The sequence below is a fragment of the Labrus mixtus genome, chromosome 10 (assembly GCF_963584025.1).
Source record: "Labrus mixtus chromosome 10, fLabMix1.1, whole genome shotgun sequence".
Lineage (NCBI taxonomy): Eukaryota > Metazoa > Chordata > Actinopteri > Labriformes > Labridae > Labrus > Labrus mixtus.
In genome coordinates, this window is record NC_083621.1 from 3,977,714 (window position 1) to 4,001,967 (window position 24,254).

The 24,254-nt window shown below is 39.3% G+C and overlaps 1 protein-coding gene across 2 annotated transcripts in view; it reads left to right on the forward strand.

Annotated features, from left to right (window-relative positions):
• Nucleotides 1-24,254, forward strand: part of ldb2a (LIM domain binding 2a) — a 117,683-nt gene that overhangs the window by 75,130 nt on the left and 18,299 nt on the right. For both annotated transcript variants that reach the window (XM_061047606.1, XM_061047607.1), the window contains exons 4-5: nucleotides 9,569-9,691; nucleotides 19,328-19,411. In XM_061047606.1, coding sequence (XP_060903589.1) covers nucleotides 9,569-9,691; nucleotides 19,328-19,411 — 207 coding nt within the window. The remainder of the gene's footprint in view (nucleotides 1-9,568; nucleotides 9,692-19,327; nucleotides 19,412-24,254) is intronic.

Below are 24,254 nucleotides of genomic sequence, written 5' to 3' on the forward strand. Positions count from 1 at the left end.
CCACTCCAACCCCCATCATCCTCCTCCACATCTCACCCCCTCAATCCCCCCCCTCATCCCCTTGCCTGACTCGCTCTCTCTCTCATTCTCCCCTCGCTCTCTACTCCACCGCTCTGTCTCATCCCCCCCCCCTTCTTCTTCTCAACCCCCCCCCCCCCCCCCCGCACCAACCCTGCACCCTTTACACACAGACATGCACACACACACACACACACACACACACACATGCAGACACACCAACCTAGACTCTCTCACACACACACACACACATCCTTCATCCCTAGAGAAATCATCCCCAGCTCCCAACTCGCTCTCTTGCTCTCCCACTCACTCTCTCTCTCTCTCTCTCTCTACCTCTATCTGTCTCTTTCTCTCTCTCTGCTCGTCTCTTCTTCTCTCTCTCGCTCTCTCTCTCTCTTGCTCTCCCACTCTCTCTCTATCTCTATCTCTCTCTCTTCTTCTCTCTCTCTTTCTCTCTCTCTGCTTGTCTCTTCTTCTCTCTCTCTCGCTCTCTTTCTCTCTCTATCTCTCTCTCTCTCTTGCTCTCCCACTCACTCTCTCTCTCTCTCTATCTCTCTCTCTCTCTTGCTCTCCCACTCTCTCTCTCTCTCTCTACCTCTCTCTGTCTCTTTCTCTCTCTCTGCTCGTCTTTTCTTCTCTCTCTCTCTCTCTCTATCTCTCCCCCACTTCAACATTTCTAATTCAGATTTGGTTTATTATTGGCATGGCCGTGTCGGATAACACTGATTTATTACCTTTTTTTTTTTTTTTTTTTTTGCACTTTAAGACATGATTCAGAAATAAAAACAATGTAGCCCCCAAGTTTAGTTGTTGAGATCTAGGATACTAAAAACACTGAACATGAGCGTTCATATCATCCCATATCGTGTTTATTAGGCATTAGGAGAAGGTGGACGGCTAATAACAAACACCAACACCAAGGTCAAGGGTAAAACTATAAAGAGTGATTTCTATTATCGTCCTGGATGTAAACAGTAAAGAAGCGTGCATTCAATAGATGTGCCAACATAATACTACTAACTAAACCAACACGATACAGGCTGTACTCATCATTATTAGTCAGTGTTAGATATTTAAAACAACATACAGTGCAGATGTTAACCAGGTTGGTAAGCTTACACTTCTAGATTCAACATGTTATAAGTAATGGTTTGAAATTAGCACCTTCCACCTGCAAAGAGCAAAGAAAATGTTGGCTATGACAGTTTCAAATTTCACTTCCTTTTGCACCAAGATGGATTTCATTTTCATGAATAAATTCTTAAGTTAGCAATAGATCAGAGATAACATCTGTTGTATATATAACAATAATAAGACAATTTATTTATAAGCGCTTTTCAAAAACTCAAAGACACTGTACAATTGTTAAAAAACAGAAAGAACAGCACAGTAAAGGACAGACTAACAGACATTACAACCTTACACACAAATCATAAAGACAATAACAATAAAGGTAAAACTACAGAAAACAAAACATACATCACAATCATACATTAAAAGCTTGTTTAAAGAGGTGAGTTTTGAAAGTAGGAGGGTATATATATATATATATATATATATATATATATATGTATATATATACTATATTCCATAGTAATACTGTTATCGACCCTCAAACTTGGTTTTAAATAGTTCTGCAGAGATTTTAGAAGCGTGACAAAAAATGTGAGTGTCACCTGTACAGTGGCCCGTCTGCATACAGGGAGCGGCCAGGTGAGAAAACTTCAATCCAACACCCAGTTGTAAGACACAAATCCAATTTCTTTTAGCCGGAGTTATTTGGAGATGAATAGAAGGAGAGCTGTTACTCTACGACCGATCACAAGCTAGTTGAACAATGACAGCAGATATTCTCATAGTTGTGCAGGTAAACTTCTCTGTGCCAACTTTTCATTCCAACACAAATGCGTCTTTTTATTTCCATTTCTTTATTCATTTTTAATTTCAAACAGCAAAACCATATTTGCATTTGTCTGCCAGAAAACATCGAGCAGAAATCGCCACACACAATCTTTGATATCAGCAGTCTGAGCTGTCGTTTATCTGCACGTCGTAATAAGGTTTTTACAGCTTGTTTGTTCCATTTTGATGTACCTGAACTCTACATTTAGAAAAGCAGTTTCTAACGATTAGCCCAGAAGTACAAAAAAAAGGAAAGCATGAGTCCAAGGCTTCTTGGCCGCTTCCTCAAAACACCCACTTTGGTCGTCAGTAGTGGACAATTCTTCCAAATGTTTTGATTTTAGTTAAAAAGCAGATTTCAGATTTTAAGTAATTGATTAAGCTTCAAAAATAATCTGTAATAAGACACATGATCATTTAGGTACAGTTTTTCCAAAGCAAGTCTTATTCTTAAATATATAAAAGGGTACACTGTACTGTCATTAAGTAAATAAAATCATTGATTAGAAATCTTTATCCACCAAAGAAGAAGAAAGAAGAATGAAATCCAAACAGGAGTGCTCTCCTGCTCTCTCCCCGCCGTCACTGCTCATCTACAGACTAACAAGCGGATGGGGTTAACACACCGCTGAGCACGCGCGGGGGGGGGGGGGTGCTTCCTAGGTGCCGAGGAACAATGTGTGCAGGTTCACAGGGCAGCAAAGGTGTTGACAAGGTGGCACGGGGTGCCAATTTGACCAAAAGCCCCCCAACCTCCGAGCCGGCCCCGTTATCCCAGCGCCTCAATTCACTACCCAGCAGGCTTCGCTGTCCCTGGCCGGTGTGAGTTAGCTGAGAGGGCACGGCCCTCGTTACTGGTACCCAGTTGGGGAGGGTCTCTGCATGCTGGGAGGTGAGCGAGGAGCAAGAGGAGAGTTCTTGACACGGCAAGCTCAGCTCAAGTGAATTTAATTCCCTGGGTGTGTGTGTGTGTGTTTTTTTTGTGTGTAAAGAAATTGACTTGTTGAAGTGTTGTCCATGCTTTCTCCTTTTCTGAGCTTTACTTTGATCTGTAGTTTCTTTACATTTTAAGCCTGTTTGATGATTTGATTTAGTATTTGTTAAGAGGCTATAAGTAGGGATAGTCGACCCCTTTTTGCAGCATTCATAAAAATCAGATCTGATTTAATAATGTGTCTTTAACACGACTGTCAAAAGTGGCCTGAACATATCTAATTATTGTAAGACTGCGTGCATTCCTGACTCCTGCTGGTGAATATAAAAAAAAAGAATCAAAGTTACTGGTTATCACTCATCACAACAAGCTGCTCACATTTCTTTTATTGCTGCAGATCAGGATTGGTTTCACCTTTTTCACTGCATGCATTGATGTCGTTATGTATGCTTCAGGTGTGCATTTACATAAATGAATAAATGTCTGTTTGACTTTGGTGAATAGTCACTCCTTTTGATAAGTCGTTACAGGATGTAAAATGTTGCTCTTTGACGTCTTTGTTGAATTCCTCATAGAGGTCTATGACGCTCAGGAACCTGTTTTTACAAACTGTTTGCAGGAGTCCCAGTTTGTTTTTATTGGGGTTTTTTGTGCACTGATTATAGACTATATTACTCAGATTGAAAATACTTGGTTAAACAAAATGTAACCTTTATTGACAGAAGACAGTAGACACTTAGAAAACAACGAGGGAAGGCTAACAACTGAAACACTTGTGTGCATCTTAATACATGACCTCTTTATTCTTAAAAAACATTTTTAAAGCTCTTATAATATCTCCACAGATGTAAGTTGGTTGTGACGTTGCAGCCACACTCAGACTCGACACTGCATAGCATTGCAATATTTTGGGTGGCCATATTATTCAGATTGATGGCCGCCAAGTGTCGATATTTTTATTATGTTAATAGCAGATATGATTTTTTAAATGTTTAATTGCTGAAGGGGTTGCACAATTCATTTTGAACGAGCTGCATTGTTATAAATTCCTGCAGGTGTCCAGTCGTCCGTACATGTTTGTGTCCAGTTCAGTTGGATTAGACTGAAATACTAACAGATTGTGAGGAGCATGCAGCCTCGACTCCCACTGTGTAGAAATAAAAAGACTGAAGTGAGATGAAGAGACTGAGACTGAACAGTTCTTGATGTAGTTTAAGTTTGTAAACATAATAAGCAGCTAAATCAGTTAAATCTTAATATCTTTTATCGCAATGCTCAGCATATCACAAAATGTTTAAAATCGCAATAATATCGGCCTCTGGTGATTCCCACCCCAAGAAGACTGCACCTTGACGATGTTAATCATTGATTCATTGATGAATTGGAATATAATAGTTTAGTAAATAAAATAAAAAAATACCAAAAAGATATGTTTTGACTTGCATAGAAAGTAAACTAAGAACACTATCATACGTCTGTTTGAGGAGCTGCAACTTTGGCTTAAATTTCTGCTCATCACTTCACAGTAGGGACGCTCGACTGGCAAAAATTGTTAAATTTTCAAAGCGGGCGGCCCAGGTTTGAATCCAGCCTGTGGCTCCTTTCCCGCATGTCATTCCCTACTCTCTCTCTCTCTCCCTGATTTCTGACTCTATCTGCTGTCCTATCCCTCCATTAAAGGCACAAAAAAAACACTGTAACATTTGAACACTCTGAAAAAACAAAATAAATAACAATTAGTAGGTAGAAAATATAAATATGTTAAATAGCAAAAAAAAACTTTAAAACAAACCTGAGGTCAAAACAGTGTAACCCGGCATGCGGCACAGTAATCGTATAATCTCAATTATCTTGTTTTCTTGAAGTAAAAAATGATTTGAAATCAAAACTGGATGACTTTCCCGTCCCTCCTTTATAGTTTGTTATGTTTGTATCAGTCACTAGTTCATTCCAGTAATATATAAATGGAGGATAGCCAACAGTATAAGCTGTAACCTTAAAGCTGTGAAGCTCTAACATACACAGAAGGTTGAGTTCAGTTACAGTATATTAAAACGTGTCCGCAGCCCGTTGCTGTAATCGATCATATTTTGTCAACTTTACTCCCATTAATATTCACCAGCAGCTGTGCTGAATGCTCATAATAATCGATTTAATGACCTTCAGCTCCTCTGTTGTTAATTGATTGTCATGTTTGGGGTACAGTATTGAATAGTGTCTCAGCAGCAGGACGCTGTTATTCTTCCCCGCTCCGTGGAGCCGGAGATCCCCCCGGTCTCGGCCCGCGTTGTGTGGAAGATTTATGACCCTGCTCTTAAATCAATGGGGACTCTCTGTGAGGGGGGGCCGTGTCGTTTAATGGAGCACTTTTTAATTCAAGGGGGATTTTCCTCCTCTTCGTTTTCATAGGGGAACACTATTTAGCTCCAATAAGATCGTGCCATTGTGGAAAATACTAACTGATTTTAACTAATTCTCTCTCAATGTGGAGAAATAAACAGCTTTTTGTGATTAAATCCACACCGCAATGTGTAGGAGAAGGCGCCTTCGGTTGCATTTTTCTTTAACCACCAGCACCAGCAGCAGTAAGACCTGCCGTTTATCTTTTAGTGGTTCTGATGTGACTGGTTTGTCAAATAATTAATCAATTACAGAGACGTATAACGCCTGTGGAAAGAAATTAGTATCAGTGAATGATCACTAAATACACATTTAGCTTCAAGAAAAATCAATCAATTGAGCGGCGTTTTTACTGTAGGCTAAAGCAGTGATGATCAACTGGTGGGTCGGGACCTAAAGGTGGGTCGCGGAGCTGTGTTCGGTGGGCCGCGAGCATGTGCCTGGAAAAAAACTGTTTGTCAAGCGCTTTTTTAAACATGTTTGTTTTGTTCAGTTTGTTGCTTCCTTCAGCTGTTTAGTGCAAAACATTTTTCAGAAGCTGCAAACTGCAAACGCAGCACAATTTTGCATTAAATAAATCTGATTGGTTAAAAAAATATCAGAAATTTGGGTCGCAGTTTTTTCAGGGAGGAGTTGGCGGTGGGTCTTGAGGCTAGACGAGTTCAGAACCACTGAGCCAAAGCACCTGGAAAGCATCAACTAGGGCCTGACTGATGTGTGATTTTTGGGACTAATACCGATATCGATATATCAGCTGATATCTTTCTTAGATTTATGTTCGATCTGTAGAGATACATAGATATACATTTACACAATTTTTTTTGCGTTTAACCATCAAATGCAGTTATTAAACACTTGTGGAAAAGATTTCTAACGAGGACAAGATGGTCACTTTACTTGATAGTAACTGTGCATGTATGTTCAGCACCGCTCGACACTCTGCAGAGTGATGATGCTTGTTGTGATCCATATAGCGCCCTCTGCTGGTGAAAGAACTGCTAGTGTAATACAATGAATTTAAATGCTATTTGACTGGTGAATAAATCTAGTAATATCAGCACATATCTGCAATAAAATGAGCCGATACTGACAGACATTGGAGAAGCTAATATCGGCTGATAGTATCTGCTGGCCGATAAATCGGTCGGGCTCTAGAAGTTATTTCACAGCTGCTGGGTAAAAAACACAAATCTACCAAAAAGTGCACTTTCAGAAGCGATGTAAAGAACGACTTATTCCCTCGCACATGCCGAAGTATTCTGTCTTTGATTGGTTTCAGCGCGCCAGAGGGCATGAAACTCATCCACACACATAATGAACACGATGCATTCAATTTACGAAAAAAGGAAAACACAGAAGTTTGTGGTTGTTTTTGTTTGTTTGTTCACCTTTCAATAGCAATTTAGGGACAGGTGGATTAATTACAACATTCAACGTGAGCAGGAACCCTGAGGGGTGCAGAGTCAGAGCTTAAATATTATGCATGCATAAGTTTGAAATACACAAATGCTCTTGTTTTTAATCATAAGGGTACTTTCTTTTTTGCAAAATAATGAATATAAGTGGTTTTTAAGTGAATACAAACAACTCTTTTTTAAAGATCGTCCAATAGGCTTTAAATCGTTCAGTCAGCTTTGAAGGAAGAACAAGACTTTTCTGAAGCTGTAGAGCATCAGTTCACTACTCTGGGTGTCGGACACATGAGGTCTCTAAGTAAGAAAAAAGGTTTGGGACAGCCTTCCTCTGAACTTTCTGTTGTTCAGTTAGGGAACATTTTAAAAGCAAAACAGTTTCACATGACAGGGATTCATTTCACCACCGGTTTGAGTTCTTAGAAAGTTGTTGTTTAATGCACGGTCGACTCTTCCTGAACTCAGAGGTCAGCTGCAGGACAAAAAAAAAAACAACAACAGTTTTCATCATCCATTAAAACACCACGGATTAAATCCAAACATTGCTTTAGTCTAATCCACACTTATCTCGCTCAGACAAGCCCCTCGTCCAGTGTTCTTTATATAAAACACAATATCAGCACTGAATGTAGACAGCAATTAAACAGACGTGTTACACTCTCTACATTTAGTTTAAATAAATACATTTATAACCCAAAAGTTTCTCATTTTGTTTTTATCCTCTGGGGGAAAAAATCTTGACGCAAAATCACAAACTCTGACCAGGAAATCAAAAAACATAACGAGCTTCATGAACACGCTGAATCAAAATACAATAAGAGATGAGAAGAGAAACTTATACAGATTACATTACAGTTGCTTTAAAGGCTTTATATGTGATTTTTTGATCCAGCAGATGTCGCCCTTGAGCACCAGCATGAAACCAAAACAACTCGCGCTTCATTGTTGTGTTAGCATGCTAATGCTAGCGATCTTTATTATGCTCGTATCTTCACACTGCATGTAAATTTACCTGAAATGAGCGTGATCTAGAAACACAGTTAAGCAGTGAGTACAGTATGTTATTCTTCTTTTCTCTAGTCCCTCAATTAAACAACTTTTATACACGAGGGGAGGAGTCAGCCGGCCGTCCGGGCGATGTAAACAAAGTGAAGATAGGACTCTGAAAACTCTGAAAACATCACAGACAGTGGGACTCGGGTGTTACACCCATTGTAGACAGTCATGACTCACAGAGTTATTTTCAGAGGATATACTTGATTTCTACATTTAAGAGTGAAAAATCACATATAAAGACTTTAATGGGGTTTTTAACCACACAAAAATATGTACGAGTATTCAAACATGATCCTTATTTTAGTGTGTGTAAAAGAAAAAAGTCGTCCAAAGTGAAAATGTATCCCTAAATGCAAATCCTGCAAATGAGTGTGGAAAAGATTGAAATCTATTTAAATACTCTTTACAGTTTTATAATTACAGCAGTAATTGTGTATTATTATTTGGTCGGTCGTTTATCTTTTTCATTTAATGCACAGTTAGTAGTTTAGAGTTAGTTATGTTTCTTCTTCTCCCGTTTTTTTCCCCAAAGTAATAACGAGGTTAGACATGCATAAAAAGGTTCAGATGTTATGTTGTAGCCTGCATGTTTACAATGTGCCACGTTCAAATAAAGCACAAAAGCGTTGACGTCAATGTGAAAAAGCGAATGTGCAGCAGCTGTTTTCGTTGTTGTTGGTTAAAATGAGCATTTTGCTTTTAAAATGTTCCCTATCAGTAGTTTCTGTTTCAATATGGGAATAACAACACTCTTTATTTGTAATAATCTCACTTGGTAAAATAACCAACGAAATGCAGCACTGCACAAAACAGTGGGAGCACTATACAGTTTTCCACATTGTCAGTCAAGACGGGAGGGAAGCAGCTCTGCATTCAGGGTTTTTTTTTTTTTTTTTTTTTTTTTGGAGCAGTTGAGCTTCTATTTATTCTCTCTCTTTTTTTTTTTTTGGACTGAGTGTGTTGGAGTTAGCGTAGGAGCACGTGGCCAGCAGGGGTAGATGGGTGGGTGGGAAGTGGGGAGTGAGGGTGAGGAGGGTTGGGGGGGTGGATGTGGTGGTGTGGAGGGGGGTTGCAGTATGGCCGCTAGCCTCTTTCTTGCTGATCCTCAGGAGACCATCTGCGCTGGGGGCATTGATTAGAGTGTGTCTGGTGGGATTACATCTTTGCCGTTGCCATGCCAACTAATCAGCTGATTTTTTTCCCCCCTTCTCTCTGTCTGTCTCTCCATTTCTCTCTCTCTCTCTCTCTCTCTCTCTCCTCTCGCTCGCTGGTTGTCACAGCAACGAAATACGGGAGAAGCGCGAGGGCCCCGGCAAGCGCTGAATCCAGCTAAAGGGGCGAAAAAAATGTTGTTTTTTTTTCCCTTGCTGTTTCTGTCTCCGTCTTCCTCCCTCTCTCTCTCTCTCTCTCTCTCTCTCTCTCCTCCTAATTGGCAACTCTCTCTGACCTGAAGTTCTTTTGTCTCTGGTGTAAACACACCCTTCTCCAGATTACATTTATTTTCACATTTTAGAAATATGGATGGTTGGAGAGGCCCAAGGACAGATGCTCGGAATGAGGGAAGTGAGCGGAGTAAATATGAGCAGCATAATAGCTCGCTCTGCGCTTTAAAAAAAAAAAAAAAGAAGAAAATCCTTGAACAAATTCCAAGTCGGAGACGAAACCCTTCCAGAGTTTTTTTTTTTATCAAAATCACGCCTGGCCTATAAACACTTGATTTCTGTTTTGTCTGCGTCCAAATCAGCTGACGCTCGCCTGCCAGCCGGTGGAAGATTACTGAGAGTGAAATATCTGGCTGAGGAGGAATTGTAAAAGTAACACTCACTCTGTGATCTTTGTCCAGGTTTGTACGGAGGGACGTATGATACTGGAGTTCGCCTTTGATGATCTGATGAGGATCAAGACGTGGCACTTTACCATTCGGCAGTACCGAGAGCTCATCCCCCGCAGCATCCTCGCCATGCACGTGAGTGTGACATCATTAGCACGCGACAAGAACTAAAAAAAAAAAAATCTGTTTGTTTGTTTAAGGTGTCACTTCTTGACTCCTAACAAGTGTCTCTGCACTCTACCAAGACTCTTTTTTTTACAAACTATATTCATGAGCATATGAGATTTAAATGCCAACAAAGCAGTTTGGAGGGATTTTTTTTTGCAAACCAATTTATTTGCAGACATCAAAGGCCACAGAGGATAAAAAAAAAAGCCCTTGTCTGTAAAGGAAGAGAGAGGAAGAAAAAACAAAAAAACAAGGTCGAATGAATAATCTACTTAATTCCACTAAGTGTAACACACATTTAGTCACCGGAGCCGCCGTGGAGTGAAGCTGGAGCAAGCAGAAGGAAATGCTTTTCTAGATATGTATTGAACTGAAGCTGCACAAAAAAAAGAGGAAAAATAAATGAAGGAGGGGTATGTGTACTCTGAAACATACTTATCAAAAACTATAATAAAATCTACCTTCATGAAAATAACAAAAATATCTTCTTAAAGTCTTTATATGTTTTCACACTTAAATATAATATAAATATAAGTATATCCTCTGAAAATAACTCTGTGAGTCATGACTGTCTACAATGGGTGTATCACCCGAGTCCCACTGTCTGTGATGTTTTCAGAGTTTTCAGAGTCCTATCTTCAGTTTGTTTACATCGCCAGGACGGCCGGCTGACTCCTCCCCTCGTGTATAAAAGTTGTTTAATTGAGGGACTAGAGAAAAGAAGAATAACATACTGTACTCACTGCTTAACTGTGTTTCTAGATCACGCTCATTTCAGGTAAATTTACATGCAGTGTGAAGATACGAGCATAATAAAGATCGCTAGCATTAGCATGCTAACACAACAATGCAGCGCGAGTTGTTTTGGTTTCATGCTGGTGCTCAAGGGCGACATCTGCTGGATGAAAAAATCGCATATAAAGCCTTTAAGAGAAAAAGCTTCATAAACTGCAACTTAAAAATAATAATCATAAAGGTTATTCAACACCTAGTTTTGACAAAGGCTGAACTTTTTAACCTCCATGAATTTGTAGGGTGTGTGGCAAAATATTTGAGTAATACTGAAGGTGAATCATCGAGGTTTCCCCTCATTTAAGATGATGTCGACTTCCTGAAGAGAGCACAAATAAATCAAACAAAGACCGGGTGATTCTCAGCGCAAAGTGTTGGTGAAGAGGGTTGCGATCATTGTCTTGATTTATCCAAGAGAAACCGTCCAAGAGTTTTCATCTTGAAAGTGTGTTGTGTGAATTAGTCCACAGCTTTGAAGTGAAAAAGCTCAGAGGAAAACCCCGTGAGACTTGAAGGAATAGACGGTCAGTAGAGCGAGTGTGGTCGGGGTCCGCTGGTCCAGTTCAGCAGAGATGTTATATGAGAGGGTGAACGTCCAATAAGAGATTTAGAGATAGAGAGATACAGGGTTATGGATCTTATGGCAGCAGTTGTCAGTCACATCTAAAAATGTAACTAATAAACCTGAAACTGGATGGATCGCCTCAAGGGGCCGAAGCATAGAGCCGCAGTTCGATACGCCTCAAGGGTTAAAAAAAAGAAGAAACTCTACAGATCTCTTTTCATCTCGTTATATTATTGTGATAATAATTTAACACGTCCGTCACATGTCTGAAGAAGCAGCGATCCACAGAGGTCAGAGCTGATGACTCGTCCTCAACGCCGCACACAGACGAGGTGTGATTTGAATGTTGATGTTGTGAAGAGCGCAGCAGCACAGTACTCAAAGACAAATGATATGTAGCCTACTGTAAGTCTGTTTTTACTTGATTAAGATGGCTGTTATAGTTTTCACAAATATGATCAACTCTGCTTTAAGAAGAAAAAAACACTCTGATACGCTTTACAGAAATAGGAAGATTCTTCTCTTGTCACGTCATTTATAACCTTTATTTTAAACGCTGTGCAAACAGGACACATGAAGTCAAAAACATCTACAGCAACCACAAGAAACTTTGAATATCGTTAATTTTCTACTTTAAGATAATCAAAGGCAGACGTGGGAAGCAGCGAGTTACATTTACTCGCGTTACTTTTTTGTGAAATTTTGTGAAGTACTTTTTAAAATCTGTAATTCATGGGCGGTTCTAGGCAGGGGCCAACAGGGGCCAACAGGGGCCCCTGTAACACTGAGCTCCCCCCTGTGGCCACCCTTCCTAAAGGAAGAGCCCCCCTAATAACACATACACAGTGTTTGACTCAACAACCGGACTCACAATCTATTAAAAACTGTTACTGAAACAAATATAAATCATGGTATTTAATGATGTGCGCTATTATTTGGCATATTATATATATATATATATATATATATATATACATATATATTAAAGCGATCATCTTTGTCTATTTTTCACCTGGGTTTAATGTTCCCCTCTGACAAAACAACTGGCCCCAGTTTGGCCCCCTCAGTAAAAGTGGTCTAGAACCACCACTGCTGTAATTTGACTTTTACTTAAGTAGGTTTTGTTTCAAGTATCGTTTTGGCTAAATGTTTAAATCAAATCTGTTACGGCTCTGTGCACCCTCGTCCGTCGACACCCACAGACTGCGTCGTCAGAGCAGCCGGAGTGTCAAGACAAAGGAATCCCCCGCTGTAATTTAACAGATTCAAATCGCGACACAGCGCGAGATAATACAATGTATTTGGTATAAAACTATTTAAAACATGTAAACAAACACACAAACAGGCTTTTTTTTTCCTGAAACGTCAAAACTGAGTCTTTTATTCTGAAAATACACCAGATGTTTTAATGTTGGTTTCGCTGTCCTGACTTCCTGCTCGATCTTTTCTGTGGTAAATTGATGCTCCGGGCTCCACTATCCTGAATTTAAGCGTAATGAAGAGACTTACTGGAGAAGAAGTTTTAACAGCTACAATCAAAGCTTTAATGATGACATACTGTATGTTTCAAACTAAAAGTTATGCAGTCTGTTAGACAAGAGGAAACATTTCTCTCATGTAGAAGGTGAGAGCTAGTAAAGCTATAAATCAATCCTCTCATGTTTGGAAAATAAGCAGCAGGAAACAGCTGAATAAACTCTGAAAATTTTAAAATATTCACAAATTAGAAAGAATGAAGAAGCCAGAAAAACAATAACTTGTAGTGCTCTTACATGAGCTGCAGTTTGTCTGCAGCTCAGGTGCTACACATGCAGATGCTTGATTAATAAAAACAAGATCCATTCCCAATATTTTCTACTTACCCCCATGGACCTGAAGGTGTGTGTAAGAGGCAGCTTCACCGCTTTAACCAGCTTCTTCTGCTTTGGCCAAACCTTCACATGAATTTCACTCACCGATAAATTGGCCCCTCTGGGCATTCACGCTAATTCCTGGAGAGCGGGATGTTGCCGGGTATTGTGGGTCCTGGACAGATCTTATGTGAGTTCAGTCTTTTGATCGCAGCCGGGACTAATGAAAGCAGATAACAGACACACGGGAGTCAGGAAGGAAAAAGTTAAAACTGCAGATAGCAGCAGCTCAGATGAAGCTGCTGTGGAGTTTATGATGAAAGATAGAAATGGAAATACTATTTTAGTGGTTAAATGTAGGAGGAAAATTAGTTTTTATCACCTGATTTAAAGAGTATCAAAACATGAATCTGAATCAACATGAAGTACAGGAGTTTTAGCAACATGATGGAAAGAGGGAAGGACTTCCTGGATTTGTTTGAGCTGCTTCTTGGATCAGTGTGGACAAAATAAAGGATAAAAAAAGCTAAAGGCATCGTCTTTTTGAGGACATAAAACGCTTGGCACGGTCATGATACACTTATAAATAAACTGTAATGCATTTCAGTCAAAATAAATATCTCTGAGTTTATTTTAAATGGTGCAACATGATGTTTCCTGTGAGTTCTAGAGTGGTTTTACTTACCTTAAAGGCTTTATATGTGATTTTTTGATCCAGCAGATGTCGCCCTTGAGCACCAGCATGAAACCAAAACAACTCGCGCTGCATTGTTGTGTTAGCATGCTAATGCTAGCGATCTTTATTATGCTCGTATCTTCACACTGCATGTAAATTTACCTGAAATGAGCGTGATCTAGAAACACAGTTAAGCAGTGGGTACAGTATGTTATTCTTCTTTTCTCTAGTCCCTCAATTAAACAACTTTTATACACGAGGGGAGGAGTCAGCCGGCCGTCCGGGCGATGTAAACAAAGTGAAGATAGGACTCTGAAAACTCTGAAAACATCACAGACAGTGGGACTCGGGTGTTACACCCATTGTAGACAGTCATGACTCACAGAGTTATTTTCAGAGGATATACTTGATTTATATTATATTTAAGTGTGAAACATCACATAGAAAGCCTTTTAAAAAGCAGCAATGACACACTTATCATGAGGAGGATATTACATCGTATAATGACAACAAGAGGGCAGATTAGGTGTTCGTGTTAAGAAAAAAAAAGTGCTCTAAAGTATGGGATCAGTCGCTGACACACTATGAAAAGTGAGAGCCTCTCCTTTAGGTTCAAACATTGTTTATGTCTCAGCACATTTTCTATGAAGCATGTTTCATTAAGTTGGTATTCTAGTCTCAGAGTGTCTTAACAATAATAATTACAGCTGTGGGAACAGATGTGTGAAACAATCACATCTGAGTGATGAACCCAGAATAATCTGCAGTTCCTGGAACGACCACTAGATGCTGACTTCAGAGACTGCACAAAAAGTCAGCATCAGAAATATTCATCACTGAGACTTCTTGTGTTTTAAAATGCTGTTTCTTAAACGTGTCTTCATAAGGGGCATGTGACTTGACTGAAGACTTAAAGGGAAAAAGAGTTTGGATGGTTGAGCATTGAGTGATTGATTGACAGATGGCTCGACTTATCCCTCTCTTTGTTTTGCTATTTAAAGATGGAAGCCATCACTAAACTGTCTTTTAGTCCCTTCAAAATAAAGTTTCAAGTTTTAAGGTCAGGTTTGACTTTTTAATTAAAAAAACAAACAAACAAGTAGATCATTTGGTTAAATCAAAAGTGACAAAAAGTGACTAAAACCTCAATCTAAAAATACTCAATCATGAACTCGTAAACTTTACTGAAGGGAAAGAAGAAAAGAATAAAGAAATATGAACCTAAACCCTGACAGTATTTATGTAGATTTATCACCTGGTTTTATAATATTAATAATAATAATAAAAGTTTATTTATGAAGCACTAACAAAAAACTTCAGAAAGTGCTTTACAGAATATAAAAATCCCTGCAGTAAAATGCACGACAATAAAATCCTGAGGTCACAATTAACCAATAAAACATGGAGAATAAAACAGAAACAAATGAGACGATGATCGACTAAAAGAGACAGTTCATGGAATGATGATTCTGATCTTGTTTCATATTTGATATCCATTTAAAGAGGACATATGATCTCTCTTCTCCACCTTTTCAAACAGTCCCCCTGTGGTCTAAATGAAACATCTGTGCTGTGCTTTGGTCAAAATATAACATGAATCAAACACCAGAGGAGGTTTGTGACCCTGTATAAACCAGCTCTCTCAGAATGCTCCGTTTTGGTGTGTGTGTCTCTTTAAATGCAATGACCCCCCTCTGAATTTTCCAGGTAGACATCACTCCTCTGTAGAGAGAATAAAAATGGAGGACCTGCTCAAAAGTTTTGCTCTAGGATGGAGGTGGAGTCCATGGGTGGAGATACCAGGGGAGGGGAGGGGATTTTTTTTTTTTACCAGAATCCCACTGTGACATCACAAGGAGAGCAAATTTGAAACAGAGCATTTTTCTCTGTGTTGTAAGACTTATGCAGACCACAAACAAAGGACTGGATGGGTTTATTTGACATGTTTTGGGTCAGTAGACTCTCAGGTTACCCAAATATATGTTCAAAAACACTTGTAGAAGTGGATTTTTTATAATATGTCCCCTTTAAAGCCTAACAAGTAAATTAAGTGTGCTCTGAGAGTTTAAAATTCCTCAATCTTTCTTAAAAGTTGGAATAAAATGGAAATACTGAAGTAAATATAAAGACCCTAAAATTCATACTTTTCCTAAACATGGTCGTTTTTATACCTGCTTTACGACGCTGTTTAAAAGTGACTTCTGTAACACGAGGGACAAACAATTAAAAATACACACAGATAAAAGCACTCATCGTCTCAGGTGATGTGTGCTGTTACGTTCCTCCTCCCAAACATCTGCTGCACCTCCTCCCTCCCCACACATACAATATTCATTATGCAAACATAAGGGAGAGTTTGTAGAGCAAGAACTCAAATATTTACAGACAATGACGAATATCATCCACACGGCAAAGACGTAACAGCTGCTAATCACATCAATGAAAGCCCTGATACGTTCCTCTGTCAACAAAGAGACACTCACACAAACAATATGTGCACTGCGTCATTGTTATAGGTTTGAAGAGGAGGCTTATTTGGAAGAAGTCGACCTTTTACTAATGAAAAAAACTGCATTATTTGTTCAATAAATGACCTCACTAATTGCTCTGTATTTAATGATCTGATAATTACTGCTGCACTAAAGTGGAAGTAGTTTTTCACATATAAAGACTTTAAAGCAGGAATAAACTCCATCTTTAATTTTTAGGATTGAACGTTGAACATAAGAGCTCTCTATCAAACTGTATTAAAACTTGGAAACCCTGCATGTCTGGTTCGATGGTGATGATTTAAATTCAATGTTCAGATCTCAGTTAGTGGCAGAGACTTCATGTTTCACACTTTGCATGAGGCGGAAAGTAACACAACACATAACCACCTTTGGAAACACAAAGCAAACAGAGCAAACTGAGATGCAGGCAGGCGGTGCAGAGGGAGTCTGAAACAAAGTGAGGCAGTCAGGTCCCGCTGCAGGTGGAAGCTATAATAAAACCAAGCATAATAAACTCCGTTCAGATGTTTTAATTCATAAATATATAAGTGAGCAGAGTGAGGATGAGATTAGACTTTCAGACCTGAACATGAACAAGGCGTGAGCCGTGTACTTATAATATTATTGTCTTCAATGTTTAAACACATTGTGGTTTATTTTCTCCTTTTTTTTGGCCTCTTGATCTTTGTATCCGAGTCGTCCCCGCTCCATATGTACCCCTGACTATTTACTCTGCAAAATTGTTGCAACATCGCTACAGCAGCCCTGCCAAAACAAATTCCTGTACACTACGTTTAGCCTAATTCCACCTGATGAGTAAAGGAGTTTGGATTGTGACGGCCTGCCAATAATAAGCACACTAATTCAATTCTCCCGTCACTCACGTCGGTCTGCTGACGGTACAGAAAAGCTCGCTCGCCCCCCCCCCCCCCCCCCCCCCCCCCGCTCCTCACTCTCTCTCCACACAGAGATTCGACTGGAGATAGAATTATGCATTTTTCATGAGGCGGTGAACGCGAGTGAGCTCACTGCTCCTCCTCAGTCTGAGCTCGGTTTTTTTCTTTTCTTTTTTACTCCGTCAATACCTAAAGCTTTTTATAGGATTCGACTGCTTTTTCCTGGAGTGTAAAAACAAGCTGAGTGAATAATTATGAGTCTGACTAACTTTTTTATTTCCAATCAGATAAATCTTATAACTCTTCTTTCTTTTATTTTTTTTACTCCCTCAAATGCTGCATAATCACAACGTGTGCATACATCTGCACTCACTCGATGCAGTGCTGTTTGTTTGAAACACATTTAAAGATACTGCTCACATCGTCTTTTAACTGCATCTTATTCACTGACTTTTATCTATTTAATGCATTAGATGTTTGTATTGTTTACTTTAATTTATAGCTAATACCCCCCTCTTCTTTTTTGCACAGTTTAAATCTTCTATTTGCACTCGACTGCCTTCAAATTGCCTTATTTTTTGTATATTTGTAGATATTATTATTGTTTTTATTTGACTATGTTTAATTTTAATATTTTACTGTTGGCATTCATTGTGGACAGCAAAGAAATAATTTCATTGTACAGGGAAACATGTTTCCTACTGTGCACATGACAATAAACATTTAGAATCTTGAATCTTGAATCTTGTTTAGTTTCTATCTTTTTTAATTTCTTATATTCCTCCTCACATCCTCGATCCTCCTGGTCTCAACCTAAGTTGCCTGTCTTCCTGTGTAGCCTGCGTTATCAGAATCTGAATCCGAATCAGCTTTATTGACCATGTATGCTTAAACACACAAAAGGAATTTGTCTTCTGTAACTGTGCTCTCAATGTACAAAAGAACAACATTAAATATAAAGATAATATAAGCAAAAAAACTAATACATACAAGGCTAAATATTCTGAGTTATTATGTCGTCTTATATTCTGATGATGTTCAGGGTTCTGATGTCGGTCGGGTTTCTGTTTGGGTTCTTTTACTGTCTGGGTTTTGTTGTTGTTGGTTGGGCATCTCATCTGTGTGTTGGGTTCTTATGTTTTGTCGTTGTGTTTGCTTCTGCTCACTTTGTAATCCCCTGTTTTTCAAAGTGCTATACAGATAAAGTTATTATTAGGGCCCGACCAATATGGGATTATTGGGACCGATATCGATATTTGGAAGAAAAAAACCCTGATACTGATTCATCGGCCGATATCTTTCTCAGATCTATGAGATAATTTAGATGGATATCAATTTGATCCCTCACATGCAGTTATCAAACACCATCATGTTATCACTTGTTGATATATAACTAAAAAAGACGGTCACTCTACTGGAAAGATGTATGACATTTAGCAAAGCTATATCAGAAATAGTGATTGAATGGGGCGCTGGCGACGCAGTGTATGGAGGCTTTGCTCCTCCAAGTGGGCGGCCCAGGTTCGAGTCCCACTGTGGCTCCTTTCCAGCATGTCATTCCCCTCTCTCTCCCTGATTTCTGACTATCCACTGTCCCATCTCTCCTTTAAAGGCACAAAAAGCCCAAAGATAAGAAAACAAAAAAGATCGAATATAAAATCATTGAAAAAGTAAATTAAAGAATGAAGTCAAACTAGATAAGAAGTGATTAAACTTTTCACAATCAGCCCCTTTATTTGTACGTCTAATATCTGTAAAAGGTAAACAAACATGAAAAATAACCAGACATTTTGAAACCATGGAAGCTGCACCAGTGGAGACGGTAACATCTGATTATTTCTGACCTCTTATTTGTTTCATTAAACTTTTACTTTATTAGACTAATTCCCCCCCCCCCCCCCCCCTCGCTCTCTAAAGCCGGCGTGCAGACACAGAGCAACGCCACCAACATCCAGCGAGGATATTAAATTAAAAAAATATGCAGAAACTGAAATGGAATGACAAAGTAACATCAATTAATTAGTGCACAGTTTGACATTAGTGTGAAACGACGTGCTCCATAAACACTTCCACTCGGCTTCATGGCACAACCGCAATAACGATGTTAAGTAGCTGCGTTTACGACTGGAGGGTGCGAGCGTGGTGATTGTGCACATCTGATGAATGCCAATTAGCCTAATTGTCTGTAGATAATTAGTTTATTTGTCATGAGTCGAATGCAAACAACACAAGTTATAGATGTAGGATTATAAATCTATATGTATGAAAAGCTTGTGAACGCATTTGTGGCTCATTTTCTTTCTTTTTTTTTTTTTTCTGTTTCTGACTTCAGGCACAAGACCCTCAGGTGCTGGAACAACTGTCCAAAAACATCACTCGCATGGGTTTGACCAACTTCACCCTCAACTACCTCAGGGTAAGGTCTCTGCGTCTGTGTGTGTGTGCATCTGTGTGTCTGTGTTTGTCACTCTGTTTCTTATTTCTTCACATTGTAACGCTCACAGATGAACAATTTTAGCCCTTTTTTAAAAAATATGTAATTCATGTCACTCATATCTTCTTACTCATTCTCTTGTACTTGTGTCTAATCAGCAGAAAGATGTTGTTACATGTACAATATGTATTCCCTGTCCTGTTCTTTGCATGATTTCATTTCATTTTTTTTTACATTTACTGGAATTTTCCGTTAGTATGTGAAATATCTGACTTCTGAAGATTCTTTCTTTTCTTTTTTTTCTTCTTCTTTGTAACGTTGAGGTCATATCGTGACTGTAAATGTAAATATTTCTCCGTCTCCCTCATGAAATTGAAAGCTTATGCTGGTATTTATGTGCCGAACACGTTGTATGACTGTGGGGCATTTCAAACCTGAGCGTATAATTTCATGGCATCAAAAAAAAAAGCACTTATTCCTCCTTTACTCCCTGCATATACATGTTTTTTTTTTCTTTCTACCTGACCGCAGCAATATAATTTACAGAAATAGGAAGCCTAAGCCGGCTGAATACATTAGTGATTATTTCACAGGGTTTTTGTTTGTGTTTCCCCGACGCCACAGTTGAGTGACAGCCACGATTTCCAAATGGGAGAACAAGAGCGAGCGGGAGAGAGGAGAATTAATTGGATACAGAAAATTAGCATAACATTAATGAACGCTCCCTGTTGAGACTCATAATTGTGAAATGGCGCGCGAATCAGGGAACGGCACCTCCGCTGCTTATAATAACTGAGTGAAGGAAGACAGAGAGGGGGGTGGGGGGGGGGGGGGGGGGGGGGGGGGAGAGCAGGGTGCATGTTTTTGTTTTTCTATTTCTACACAGAAAGCAACTGTAGAGCTATTGAAAGAGAAAAACTGGAGTATCTGTAATTAAAAGAGTTTAGCCTCTGCTTGTGCCTCTATTTAGACGGTCACTTCTCTGCAAACAAACAAACGACAAAGGGGATCATGCTGTTTGTTTTCCAGCGTGCTGACAACACACGTTTTGTTTTTTGTTTTTCTTATTGAAGAGGTTACGTTGTTTGTGCTCTAAATATTTCCAGCTCTGGCTGAGATGTTGAAATGACTCTGGACTTGAAGTATTTTTTGCGTCTGTGAAATGAGGAATCGGCCGACTTTCCCAGAGCACAATGTGGTTTGATTTTTAAAAATGTTCTTAGGGTTAGGGGAGGGGATTTAACCTCGATCTGGGTTTTTTTCTTCTTCTTCCAGTTCAATAATAATGAAAACATCATAAACTATTTCACTAGTTCAAGAGAAGGGGATGATTGAATTTGCATTTGAAGCATGTGAGTTCAATTTTGAAGGACCCCAAAGTGGCCAGAAGTAAAAAATGTAAGGCCTCAATGCAGATGTTTTAAGTGTTTCATTGAGTATTTATGTGTCCTCTAGAGCAGTTTATTTTTGCGACCCTTAATGTGAAGCAAATGTGATTTCTCTTTAAAGACTGTTCAGCTCATATGATAATTTTTGGGGTCTGAAATGATTTAACAATACCAATATTTTACAATATCAAAGCAAAGATGGCTGAAAAGCAGATTTTAAATGTCCAAGATTCAAGATTTTTTTATTTGTCACATGCTCATACAGATGTGCAGTGAAATGTAAAGACTGGCCATGCAATAAACACTCAAATGACTTATACACATAAATACAGTCATATAGAAATATAATGTACAATTAAAAAATAAATATTTGAATATACAAAATATAGAATAATGTAAACAGTGTAAAGTGTCCAGGGTGTCAAAGTGCAATGTTACCCATACTGCAAAATAAATCCTGTCAAGACCCCGTCATGGAGTCCTGATCCCCATGTTTGGAAACCCCAGCTTTACTGTCACTGTTATTCATCTGACACACACTTTGCAAATCATATTTCCCCCCCCACTGTTATCCACGGATGTCAGTGTTAAATACACCCTTTCCTCATATTAAACTGGCAATAATGCGTCTGTGTAAAAGACCTTTCCCAGCGTTTATCAGTCCGTCCAAAAGAGAGTGACGTTTCCTGGCTAAAAGGTTACAACCGGCCTTTCTCTAACTCTCACACACACACACACACACACACACACACACAGGTTTTTTTTTTCCATTTGGAGTATTTAAGCCTTTCCATGAATTGGAGCTGCTGGCTTCCTACTATTCAGCCTGAAAATAGCCCTTGTTTTCAGGCGGAGAGCCAGGGCTTGTTGGCTGAGCTGTGGAGGGATATTACTGTGTCAGGAGGGAACTATCAGAGGAGAACAAGGGATTAGTCTGCTACAGGGATGTTCACTTTACCTCGAGCTGCATGGCATCCAAACACAGGCACTCGCAGCAGACATTACTGTGTTTATGTAGGGTAATTTGGCGTCGGCGGCAAAGTCCACAGCTGTTAGAAAGAGTAGTTTGAAACAGTTTGAAAATATCCCCAGTTTGAATGTTAAAATACCCCTGCAAGGATTCCCTGTTTTGTCAGGTGATTTTTACAAGAGTCTCCAAACATATTTAACATGTAGTTGTTATTATAATAGCTACTGCAGTCTCCTTCAAAGTGTCTCCCCTGCTTTGTCTTTCAGTTACTGTACAGCGCCGTTAAAGACAGGACGATCAAGTATATTAGAGTTGGCATCAGAGATGTAAGTTTGGTGGGAAGATGAAGGTCAGCCGAGATTATTTGAGCATGAAGTGAATGATTAAAAAAAATCTCCTTTCTGTCTGTAATGACCCTCAAAGTCCCCTTGAGCTGAGCTAGTGTACCCACGCCCACTTCCACTCCAGTCATTTTTGACCTTACACCACATTTTTGCGAAACAACTTCCCAAACTGCTTGGCCGGTCAGCGGAAACCTCTGCTGTGTGTCAGATGGAACAACTTGTTCTACATTGTGTTTCTAAAATGTTCTTCTTTGTGGAAAAAAAAAAAAGCACTTCAACCACCCATATGTGTATAAATTATGCATCACGATGGAGCATAAAAGAAATGTATGGTGGCTGTAGGATAGGAAGTCTTCTCTGATCTGAGCGACTACTGAAAGCCTGTGTGGTGGATTTAAAGTGCCAACAAACCGACTGGGTTGTAATTTCTTCTCCTAATCCTAACAAGGTCCTGTGTAGGTCTGTGTTCAAAATATCGATATCGTCATGTGCTCCTTGCAATGCATGTATCTACAATTCTACAATTTATCCAAAGCGACGTACGTCAGAGAGTAAGTACAACACAAGCAAGGATCTAGAAAAAAGGGAACAATGTCAGTAAGAGCAAACGATCAGCTTTGAGTCTGATTGGACACACAGGTGCTGACAGGAAGTGACCAGAGGCAAAGCACAACATTGAGGGCAGTTCTTGAGAGCTCTAATCAGTATAGAAACCATCTTATAAGTCGCAGTTATCAAACAAAAACCATCGTCATTACCATCATCATCATCAATAATATGGAGACCATCATCATTAAGTTAGTAGGTATTCATGAAAGAGCTGGGTCTTTAGCTTTTTCTTAAAGGTGCAGAGGGACTCTGCAGATCACATGGAGTTTGGAAGTTCATTCCACCACCGGGGGGCGACAGAGGAGAAGAGTCTAGTCAGCGTCTTAGGACCCTGTTGTGAAGGTTGGATCAGACGCCTTTCATTGGCAGACCGTAGTGGGGGGGGGGAGTGCAGACCTGGATGAGAGAGTTAAAGTAAGGAGGAACCGTTTTTGTCGCTGTTTTGTAAGCGAGCAGCAGAGTTTTAAATTTGATCCGAGCAGTAACTGGGAGCCATCGATGGAGATGTTACAGAATGGATACAACTGCAAAATCTGTCATGACAGTTTTGAAAGATAATCGACCTATGGTTCAGTTCACAAAAACACCAAAGTCATAGGTCTGGGATTCAAATAATTTAATGTTTTTCTAGGATCTCTGAAGACCTGAACTGAAGTTGTTTAAGCTGCAGGATCCTTAATATGCCTCTGCTGTTATTCTCAACAATGAAGAACAGCTGTTGTAGTGAATTCACGATACAGAAGCAATGATATGTATCATATCGTGGGGTTGAAGGAAATACCCAGCACTGTTTGTGTGCCCTAATTTAACCATATCAACCTGTGATGTCAGATCCTTCTTCTCCTGTCTAATCTGACTTCAGATCAGTAAATGTTTAGTTCTTTAGTTCTCACCTGTTGTACCTGTTGCTGCAGGGATGTTGGACTAAGTTGGTCTGGAATGAGTACAGAATAGCAAGACAAAAAACTGTCTCACAATATTTAAATTAGGGCTCGACCGATATGGATTTTGGGGTCGATACCGATATCGTCATTAGGGAGGGAAAAAAAACCTGATACCGATATATTGGCCGATATCTGTCTTAGATTTATCTTCAATCTGTAGGGATGGACATAGATATACACATTTATTTATGTGATCCTCCAATGCAGTTATCAAAAACTTTTAAAAAAAAAGATAAAATATAACGTAGACAAGATGGTCACTCAGCTAAAAAAAAATAGCTGTGCATGTACGTGCATCGCTTGACACTCTGTTTTAATCCATTAGGCCGACTCTGCTGGTACTAAAGAACTGCAGCTTATTCAGCAATTCTCTGATAAAATGCTTTTTGACTGGTGAATAAATCGAGTAATATCTGCAGTGAAATTAGTCGATACTGATATTCACTTGATTAGCTTATATCGGCAGATATTATCGGCTGGTCGATGAATCGGTCTGTCTCTAATTTAAATGACTACAGTGCTACAAGTACGTTTTTTCAGGTCAATTATGAAATAGTTTATTATAGGTGC